Source organism: Fundulus heteroclitus, chromosome 10, assembly GCF_011125445.2.
Source record: "Fundulus heteroclitus isolate FHET01 chromosome 10, MU-UCD_Fhet_4.1, whole genome shotgun sequence".
Lineage (NCBI taxonomy): Eukaryota > Metazoa > Chordata > Actinopteri > Cyprinodontiformes > Fundulidae > Fundulus > Fundulus heteroclitus.
The window spans coordinates 27021071-27031909 of NC_046370.1; the positions used below are offsets into that span (position 1 = coordinate 27021071).

A 10839-nucleotide genomic window follows, 5' to 3' on the forward strand; every position below is an offset into this window, starting at 1 on the left:
CTTCTTCCAGCATGTTTATTAACAAGGCAACATAATGATCAGGAGCGAGGAGGTAAAAAGGGTGTACAAAGAAGGAGATGTTAATATGTCACAAAGCTGGTCGTTATGAGGGGAAAAATCAGCTCGGAGAGCTTCAAAACCTGGGCTACTCCGGTGTGGGCTTTGTTCTCCACAGAAGCGCCGCAGACGGCTGAAGAGCTGCTGGATGAGGGTGCGCTCCTCAGGCGAGGTAAGAGCTGAATGAGTTAGTGTTGTGGTCAGGAAGAGCAGCGGGAGTCCACTTTGAAATGTCGTTTTTGCTTGAAAAATAGCAGCTAAATCCCCGGGAAAAAAAAATGTTAAATGTATGTTGCATATTTTCTCCGACACAAAGCCGAGATACACAAGAATAAATGTGCCTATGCTTAATTTGCACGTCTTAAATGTTGTGCATGGGAATTCACAGTTGAAAAAAATATTTTTTTGTGGTTGTTAACTATCTTCAGCAAATATGTGCCAGCTTATAAATGTAATCTTCAATAATGGTTAGATTCTGATGGCATCCCTCTCTGAACATTTTGATTCAAATTTATTTTAAGATCTTTGTTGTCTAGCTTATAGGTGTTGTATTATAAACAAATATATAAACTTTATAAAAATTAAAAACTCTTATTTGAGAAAGTGCTTCTATGTTGGGGCAATTTTTTTTTTCATATCCAGCTATAACTAATTTTGAAGCTCCAACTTCGAAAGTGACTGTACTGAAAAACAAACTTTAAGAATTCATCGGTAAATTTAATGCATACATTTTATTTGGGTCAGTTTTATCCAACATTTATGGGAAAATTTTAACGGGTAGTAAACTTACTTAAGGTACTTTTTAAAATTTACTTGCTCTATTTAATTGGATAGAATTGAATAGCCAATTGAATAGGAATAGGGTGTTGAATATTAAAGAGTACAGACATATTTGGATTGTGACCCCGTAATAGTTTGAAAATGTTATGTTCCGAAATGTTTAAATTGTAAAAATGTTAGTTACCTGCTTTATTTTTGGTAGACATTTTCATTAGAAGTCAATTGAAGATATTGGTTCAGTCAATCTTCTTTTTGTCCAGGTATCCAGCAAAAAGACATTGACATGGGTTGTATTGTTGATGGGTTCTTTTCTGTATGAATGCATCACAGAAACTGTCATAAGACTCATGGTTGAGAAGCTTTCTGTGTTGAAGCACTAATTTAAGCTCATATTTATTTCTAGCTAGTTTAGCAGAAGCGCTAATGTTGAAGGTAAACTTGTAAGCAAGGTCAGCTTCTTAACCCTGAAGATATCAGGGATTAAAAGGCTAGCAGTGAAAACATTTTCCCTGACAATTGCAGCTAAACTCTGTTCCACATTGAAAATAACTTTTAAGATATTATCTTTAGTTATAAGCCAACTCATACAAAAGTATCAGCTAAACCACTGATTGTTGCATTTAACACGTCACTGAAGCGTTACCAAGACAAAGTTGTTAATGTTCATGGAAATTTAACTATTTTGAACATTAACGTCGCAATCTGATATGGTTCATGACATTTTAGATCATGGGTGTCAGAACTTTCCGTCATGTGGGCCAAAATTGTCAAATCTAAAGTACTCGAAAGCCAAAAGATGTCATCTTTACAAGTCTAAAATGACCAACAAAAATCACACACACACACACACACACACACACACACACACACACACACACACACACACACACAGATTTGGATCTACCGTGGTTTTGCACTCTTGCCATTTATAAACGTTTAGAAATTCTTTTTAGTCCCAGTTGAGAAAAAAAGCCTATTCTCTGCAATTAGAACAGGATTTAACTCTCTTTCTATACAGTACACACTTGTTGTATTTAGCCAATTTTAATACATTTGTTAAAAGCAATTTTTGGTGCACAAAAGTCTGCATTTGAGCAAAAATCGTTAGAAGTGGTTCTATATACTATTAAATTAAAGAGAATGTAAAAAGTGCAGTTATTAAAGGAAAAATACTTTGTCTTAAACTTAACATTTGTAACTAGAAGAAGATTTTAACTTGTCCTGTAATAATTTTGTCGTAGAGTAAAAATAAAAAGTCTTCACCTACATTGACAAAATGCGGTGAGGGCCGAAATCCTTTTTGAATTGCAGTTGGGGCCACACAAAATCAGTCCAAGGGCCGCAAATAGCCCCCGGGCCACCCTTCGGACTCCAATGATATAGATAATTCTTATGGCCAAAATTATACCCTCCAGAATTATTTTTTTATGGTGTAGCACTACAGTCAAACTTCCCTGCAAGCAGAGCTTCTTAACCAGCTCACTGGCAGCCATGCGTGTTAATGACACATCTCAGCTGTGCCGCTGTCAGGGAGAAGGTTATAACTTTGATGTACACACAAGAAGGATTAAATAGATTTAAAATTTTAACAAACTTTCATGTCTGCCTCCTGTGTTCCTTTTGAACATTGGGGGTCAAATCAGATGAGCGAGATAATGCTAATTAGCCGGAATTTAGCTAAGTAAGTAATACTTTTATTACTTGCTTGGAATTTCACGTCAGTGAGTTTTCACCCTTGAATCAGAAATACTCAAATATGTGTCTCATAATATACCAAAATATAATGTTTGCAACACGTTACACTAATTTATTGGTCATATTTTAAGAGTTTGTTTTAACAGTGACAGGATTGAAGTCGATGAACTCCTCAGCATCTCCTACTAATATCAGGGTAAACATCTAGGGGAAAACTGCTTGGTTTGTTATTCCTCTAATCCGTGTATGTGACATCAGACAAATTACTCCTAATGTTTGCCAGACGGCCGAAATGTTTGGGGTGATGAATGAAAAACATAAAAAGAAAGTCACTGGATGGCTCTTTAACGCACTTTTCAGCTTCATTAATCAGAAATCAGCTCTCCATTTAATCAAGAGCCCCAGCAAAGCAAAAATACCCAAATCTGAGTGTGATTAAACTACATGTAAGCAGCAAAATTAGGAAATCAGTGCGCAGTGTGGAGCAGGGATAGCCCGCTCGTTTGTCACTGTATTATGACAGCAGTGATTTTGTTGTTTGAGCTGACTACTCTTCCCCTCTCACGGGTTGGGAAAGAAAGATACTCGTTACCTTGTATTTCTTTTCCAGCGGAAGATGAAAAGGCTTCTGTCCAGTTCTAAACATGAGAGGAAAATGCCCTCCTCCGAAATCAAACTGCAAGCTTGATCGTATTTGAACTGATTAAAGGATTCAGGTTAGTGCGTAAAAGTTGCACCGAACTGAGCCACCTTACATAAAGTGGGCACCACCTTGGATTATGTAACTTCATTCTCGAATGCAGGAACAGACTAAAATGAAAGTCAGTGGATGGCAGAAACAACTCAATAAAAAAGGAACATGCAATCAGATATCTGCCACTTGAAACATGACCGTGCAAGTGGAGAAGGATAATCCAATATTCATTCAATCCCGTATCAACAACTAAGACTTTGCATAAGTATGCAGCAGTAAATCAATTCTGAATAACTCAAAGGTGAAGATTCTGGATGCTTTTGCAAGCCCTTAAAATTTAGAAATTTGTACATCCTGTAATCTTTAAAAAGTTATTTCGGGACAAGGACAGAAAATCAGATTGCACCACAATTAAAGCGCTTAAAAGTTTCTAGAAAAACAGAAATCTATCATACATTTAAATGCAAACTGCGCCCAGCAGAATAGTACATCAATGAGTTTTCACCGCGAGCACACTTTCTGGTGAAATGAATCCACGCACACATTATATTTTCAAAAGTTCCTTTATGCAGACTGTCTAGTTCAGCTGCAAACACTGAGTCCAAATTCAGGTGATGTGAAGCATGTTCAGAAAAAAACTGCAATGACACCTAAAAAAACATTTTTTGTGCATATTTTTTAAAATTTGCAGCAAATCAAAAAAAAAAAAAAAAAAGAAAAAAAAAAAAGAAAAGGCACGCACACAAGCAACCATAGCATTCATCCTTATCAGTATCAGTTCATGCTGCTGCCAGGACCCTGTGGGTTCATACGGGCTGTCCATTCACATCAGATGCGGCCTCTGCATGGCGTCCTGGTCCGGATGGTGGTGGTGATTCGGGTACCAGTGGCCAAAACTGTTCATGTAATTGTTCGGGTGCATCGGGGCTCCTTTGGTTGCCATGGAGACCTCCCAGAGCTGGGGTATGACAGGGGAGCAAGGGGAGATGGAGCTGGAGCTGTGGAGGTGCTCCCCCTCTGAGCCTCCGCCGTGCTTCATGATCTTTTTATACTTGGAGCGCTTGTTCTGAAACCATATTTTCACCTGCAAATGAGGAAAAAAGGAAGATGAAAACGCATAATTTTCATCGGAAGGGGGGAAAAAAACCTCAGTAGATTTCCCCAACAGATCATGGTTGCTGTGTTGTTTTTATAAATCCTACAGACCTTATGAGGTAAACGAGCTTGAGTGACACTCCAACCTTATTAAAACTGAGATCCCCTATTGTTGGTGGCTTTGTGAACTCGGCGGTGCGTGAGTAACAGCTGCAAACTGAGATTAGGAGAAGCCCCTATTAAGAAATGAAAACAAGCCCAGGGCGTTGGAGTTTAGCGGAACTGGATGCAAATGATTTCATTATAATTGACCTTTTATTTCAGCTAATGTGAAAATCACAGTCGATTAAAGCGCCTTGGTTCCACTCTCCCTTGAAAAGCGTCAGCACCTTGTGGGGAGATGGAGAATTAAGGGCAACAGCGCACTGCGGGAGGCGGCTCGGATAAAAACACAATTCATTCTCCTTCTTCCTATTTTTTTTTTTTAATTCGAGGGCCTGATAAAAAAAAAAAGCGCGCGCCGAGGACACCAGAAGATGCGCGTTCCACGAAGCACCTGCTGCTTTGTGGAACGCGCGTGCCCTTACACACCCGGGCGCGTGCACGACATTACCACCTATAGAAACCAGTTAAAACCCAGTTAAATAACTAAATAAATATATTTTTGTATTTTAACTAAGTGTGTTTTATTTTTCTAGTTATTTATTTGGGAGCCTCCCATAAACCCGCACTATAGTGACAAGCAGCCGCCAAATGAAGCCCAGCAAATAAGAGCCGCATTAAAGGATTGAGGAACAAGCTTGCGCCGTGGTCGCTGATAATCTTGTGGAATAAAGGTTTTTGTTTTGTTTTTGTTTTTAACTGCAAGCAGAACATAACATCCACTTCATAAATACGTATAGAGGCCTATAGGCTGAGTGATCTGATAATCACCGCGCTGTGCAGTCAACCCCTGCGTGAAAATAACGCCGCCGACATTGCCAGCTGGAGAATTAAAAGCACTAATTGGAGCCTTCGCAACCCCCAGACGTGCACCTATGAGTGAACGTTAATTAGTCACTCCACGGAGGACCCACCTGAGTCTGTGTGAGCCCCAGTTTAGCTGCCAGGTCGGCGCGCTCCGGCAGGGCCAGATACTGGGTCTGCTGGAAACGCTGGTGAAGAGCCTGGAGCTGCAAGCTGGAGTAGATGGTGCGAGGCTTCCGCATCTTTTTCCCCTTGCCATTCACCAGACGGACGTCCCTGCTCTCATTCATCACGGATTTGTTGAGCTCTTAGAAATCCAGAAAAAACAAACAAAAAACAACAGAAAGTTTTATTAGCCACATTTGGAACTTTTGGCTGACGGGCGTCATGCATGGCTGCAGGCTGCAAAGGTCACATTTAACCGTGGAGCCCTTCAAACAGAAAATGATCATCTTTGCAGATACCACACAAGCGGGAGTATATGGTACAGGCATAAAGCAGCTGGTAGGCCTACTTCACAACACGCGTTCTAAAGCGCTTACTTTAACTCCATCTTAGACAGAACTGTGATTAACAGGTTTTCACGGTGAATACCTTTGCAAGTCTAAAGCAAGTTTTCACAAGAAGAGAGGGGTATTGTTCTCATGCTGCATCCTGTGATGTGCAAAAACATTCACTCACATTTTAAGTAGGGCCTACAGAATTGGATGAAAAATTAAACAACGATAATATTGGACACATACACACGTGTATTTATATTATACACACGTTATATATATATATATATATATATATATATATATATATATATATATATATATATATATATATATATATATATATATATATATATACACTCAATGAACCAAAATTAATCCTGTGTGCGTACTGTGCGTAATTACGCTCTAGCACAGATTCTTGATGCTTTTTCTCACATACCCGTCCTCTCTAATCTGCTGTGGGTCAGACTGCTGGTGCTGTGCTGGTAGGAAGACATGTAAGCGGATGACGGGTGAGCGTTCATCGTGCCCGGGTAGGGGTATCCCAGTGGGGGTCCATAGGACGCGTTGCCAGGAAAGGGACCGTCGTGCTGAGAATGTCCCGAGACGTGGAGGCCATGCACGGGGTAGATGTGTGAGAGTCCCGGGGAGTGCTGCTGGTGTGCCGGGTGTCCGTGGCCGAATTCCAGGAAGGCCGACTTGGAGGGATCAGAGCCGTTCACACTGTCTGGCATAAAACCCATAGACATCGTTTAGCTAATGCGCAAGTCCGTAAAGCCGCCACTCTGAGGAGGAATTCATGAGTTTCTGTCAGAAAGCATAAGAAAACAAAAGAAATCCCACGCTTAAATCCAACGCGCTGTTTGCGAGGTAAATGTCGGCGCAGGACAAAGTCACGCCGGACATGTTTTTTTGGCGGGTGTTTTGGAAGGTTCAAGGGAATGAAAAGCGAAAGGTGTCCCAGGTTGAGATCAGAAGAGAAGCTGACATGGTTCTTCAAACGGATCCTGCGCGCAGTGCCTCAAACACGCAGCCCTCCGTCTGAGAGCGTTCTGATTGGTCAGCAGGAGTCGGCTGTCACCGGAGCTGCGCCATTAACTTCATTAACATGGGATCCAGCCAGGGAACACCTCCTCCCATTGATCAGCGAAAACATGTAGTATCAGCTCCAGTTGGAAAACACATCGCTCTGAGAGGACTGACAAACAAAATATTATTATTATTATTATTTTTAAAATAGAGTTTTCTTTTTTTATATATATATATAGAATCAGGTAGTAGAAGAATAATCCTTTTATGGAAAACTGTGGTAACAAATTCACAGGAGTTTCCGATAAAAAAAATCTAATGTCTTTAATCTTGAATTTTTATTTTATAAAAACAATATAAAATGAAAATAAAAAAACAGCTCTAGACTACAGCATTTTACTCAAATAATTATTTTGTTCATGCAAACTAGAAACGTGAAATTTTACGTTATTGTACTAAACAAGGTCATATATATTCAGTTTCTTTTATAAAGATTAATATTTGTAATGAAATCAAATGTTAACGATTGAAAAGTAGGTCCAACAGGAAGTAGACTCACAGGCTCAGGTATAAGCGCAGCTTTATTATGCCTACATGTTTTTTTAACAGTATGATGTAAATGCCAGCACCAACAGAGATGTAGGACTGAAAGTAAACATTGAATTAGGACAAATCAAGTCTAACAGAAAATGATGATCAAACCTCAGTAGTTTGAATTAGGGAAGAATATAATCTGGTTTTTTTTCTTGTGTAGTGCTGTTGAAATTTACAATTTGAACAAGATTGTCGTCGCTCCTTGTCACAATTAGTTCAGACATTTACTAACATCACGTTTACACCCTTTTAAAGATATTTCTTGTACTTTGGAAAAAAATCCTTTAACATTTTATTTCTTTAACATCGAGCAACGTCTGAAAACAGTTTGTAGGGATGTTATTCTGCTTTGTACTTTATCCGTGCAGCATTAATTACCACTAAACTGTTGAACTATTTATGCAATTAATATTTAATTAGTTGCATCATAGCAATCTAAACCATTGAGAATTATCACAGCTTTCTAGTTAACTTATAATCAGCTGCATTGCCAGTTTTATATAAAGCCACTTCAGGTATGCATGGGCATATATTTATTTTGTTATGAAATAAATTATTTGTGTATATGTGGCTTACAACTCATTTATCTCAATTGTTTTCCCAAAATATCTGGTTTCGTACCTGTTTCAATTTGAAAACTGTTCATCAAAAGACTCACACCATCATTGCCCATTCCTAAATGTTACAAATTTGATTTTGCAGTAAGTTATTGTAGATTTTTTCTCTCCTGTTAAACAGTATTTCTTTAAAGTTATCAGATCCATTGCTACTGTACTCAGGAACTGTTTCAGACCTTAACCAGAGCAGTACAAATTTTAACATCTAGTGAATTGAATGAAGTGAATTTCAGACTCCTTGATAAAAACAAATGTAATTTTTTATCAGTTTTAGGACCTTTTTAGCGGTTTTAGCACCTAGCACAGATCTTTGACGTACACACAAGCACCCTCCAGTAAATCAGAGGCAGCATTTATCTGTGCATACTGATGTTTTAGTTTATTACCTTCTTTCAAAGTCTCTTTAAAATATATGATCAAGTCTTAAAATACAAGGATTTAGGCCTTAACACAGCTGTAATGTGTGCATTTACACTTTAACTGAACGGCCAAAATGTAAAAATTATGAGCCACCAAACAATGCAAATAAAATGTTGTTGTAAACAATGCAATACTCACACAACTTGTCAGTTGTCATGTCAGAATTAGTATTTATAAATGAAACAAAACTTTATTATAAATCACAAACTTGTGGTTGCAGATTTGATCAAACATAAGCGTATATATCGGGGGGGCGACTGCAGTCACGGCCCCAAAGGATGCCCTGTGGCTATCTCCCAGCCTGGATTTGCTGTCTTTGGAGGGCCGAAAGAAACCACAGGTGGAGAAAATCCCCCCCTCCCAGCAGCAGGATCCACAGTCATATTGTGTCTCGAGTCGTTCAGATACCTCCTCTGCGCTCACATAAATCACTCTGCCCTCTATATGTGCTGCAGTAAAATTATAACCAGAACTCTGGTGGGTTGAGCGGCAGTGCTGAGCCGCTGTCCAACCCCGTCATTTTGGTCATGTCCTACTGAGTGCTGCTACTAGGAATCTGGTGGCATTAAAGAATGGTCTCCCCAAGAAGGGGAGGGGGTGGTTAGAGCAGTATCCAAGTGTTTAAGACGGAACTAAGCCACAAATTATTATCGCTGTGAAAATTCAGGCAAAACAAAAGGAGGGGAGCAAACGATTGTGGGCGACGACTTTCTGACTTCATCCATGAGGCCTTGAAGCTGTAACATAACCCCGTGGCTGTGGGAACGGTGGGAATATACCGGTACAAAGTAGTCTTTGCACTTTGTTTTTTTGATCAGGAAAACAGCAAGACCTGAGATTCCATTTTAGACACGCGGATGGTCCAAACAAAACAAAATAGTGCTCTTTGATGAGCGGGAAGTCTAGGGCGGCTATCCCGAGGCATCCTTGACAGCTGAAAGCACAGGAACCAGACTGCGAGAGCCAAGCAGAGTTCAGAGGAGGTGTTGGGACAGAGACACTAAGGTAAGGAGTTTTTTTTTCTTTTTTTTTAAAGCTTGTAATTATGTCAGAATTACGGGTGGGGAACAAAGATGAGCCCTGCAGTCACGACGCGGGGCCGTGCAGGACCGAGCCCCGGCCGTCGCTCTGCAACAGTCACAGTCCTGAATGCAGGTCAGACTTTCTGGCGTCTCTTGGCTGCAAAGTTGGCACGGTTAGTGCAGCTGCTGGAGCTGTGTTATGTAGAGGTGCACACGCACGTACACACACCCAACCCGCTTGAATTTGTGTGTGGATCTGCTTTGATGCAGAGTGACAGCATTCTTTGTGTACAAACTAAAAGCACATTCCCATGCAACTGCCGCAGCTGTGATCCTCCTCACTGGGACGTCATGTTCTACAAGTAACCCGCTTTTACAGGGGCCGAGCTCAGGCTCCTAGGATGGATAAATGTGCAGGCCCACATATCCTATGTGACACAGGGCATTATAAATGTTTCTAAAGCAGAGATGCATCACAGAAAAAGACAAACTATGAAAAACAGGAGGGTATCCAGTTAATCTCACCCAATCCTGGGGGATAAAGTCCAATTTGAATGAGTGTGAATGTGCTTTATGTTCTCATCCTTCTTGTCTGTTGTGTGTGGGGCGAAAAAAAAACTTGACTGGCAGTGAAACACACTAAACAAGGCGGCTGTCAGTCCTTTATGGATCAACAAAGCCAAGGCAAACAAAAGGCCTGACATTTTTCTATGACTGTTTTCTGCTGCAGGCGAAAAAAGCTGAGGAGCAGAGGAACAGAGCAGGAGCCGCAGCTAGGGCAGAGGATGAACGGCCCTAATCTCTCCTCTGGGCGTCTTCACGCAGGAATACTCATACCTCCATCAGCCCCAGTCCCATTCCTCAAGTGCATTCACTTTTCTGCAGAAATGGCTCTGAGTGACGGCTCTGCTGGCATGCAGGGTCGGGGGCTCGGAGAGTTCAGCAGAATCAGATCGCCAATAAGATGTGCACTCCTGCAAACTAATTATTTTTTTTTTTTTTACATGCTGACTCACCTGAGTAAAAACATAAATATGTTTTTTATTACATCAGTGATGATCATATAATGTTCTTCTGTGATCTTGCTTTACACTGTGAGTGGGAGAGGCTTATTGCTGAAGAATCTGTAGTAAAACGCTGCTCTTAAATAAATATAGTTATGGTAACTGTGTGTTTGATTTTTATTCAAAATATATTCATCAATCCAATATTTTGATTATTTGAATACTGTTTCCTCATAGAAATTATTACATTGAAGGAATACAAAGTTTGTTTACGTGTGTATACACAGCGTGGAAATATATCTTTAAAGGTTTTAAATGGGGTATATATGCAATGGTTTAATTTGGTGCATTCGCTTTAATATCTGA

General features: G+C 40.0%; 1 protein-coding gene and 1 long non-coding RNA gene across 3 annotated transcripts; one reads left to right on the plus strand and one right to left on the minus strand.

The window, feature by feature from the left end:
* LOC118564396 lies at positions 1 to 10635 on the plus strand. Of its 2 annotated transcripts, XR_004931837.1 has the most exons (3): positions 1 to 229; positions 9266 to 9452; positions 10200 to 10635. It is a non-coding gene; the product is annotated as an uncharacterized LOC118564396 (long non-coding RNA). The 2 variants fall into 2 exon arrangements; XR_004931836.1 differs by lacking the exon at positions 1 to 229 and having other exon boundaries at positions 7706 to 9452.
* dlx4b (distal-less homeobox 4b) lies at positions 3771 to 6965 on the minus strand. Its single transcript, XM_012849909.3, has 3 exons — positions 6227 to 6965; positions 5398 to 5594; positions 3771 to 4310 (listed from the first exon to the last, which is right to left on the minus strand). Exons 1-3 carry the CDS (start codon positions 6534 to 6536, stop codon positions 4050 to 4052), a joined length of 768 nt encoding a protein of 255 aa, XP_012705363.2. The 5' UTR covers positions 6537 to 6965; the 3' UTR covers positions 3771 to 4049.
* Positions 10636 to 10839: the final 204 nt, after the last annotated feature.

Excerpts from the sequence above, each read along its gene's own strand:
- dlx4b (XM_012849909.3), bottom strand. The coding sequence starts at position 6,536 with ATGTCTATGGGTTTTATGCCAGACAGTGTGAACGGCTCTGATCCCTCC. Across the intron at positions 5,595-6,226 it reads CAGCAGATTAGAGAGGACGG|AGCTCAACAAATCCGTGATG; the intron begins GTATGTGAGAAA and ends TGGATTTCTAAG. Across the intron at positions 4,311-5,397 it reads TGGGGCTCACACAGACTCAG|GTGAAAATATGGTTTCAGAA; the intron begins GTGGGTCCTCCG and ends CCTCATTTGCAG.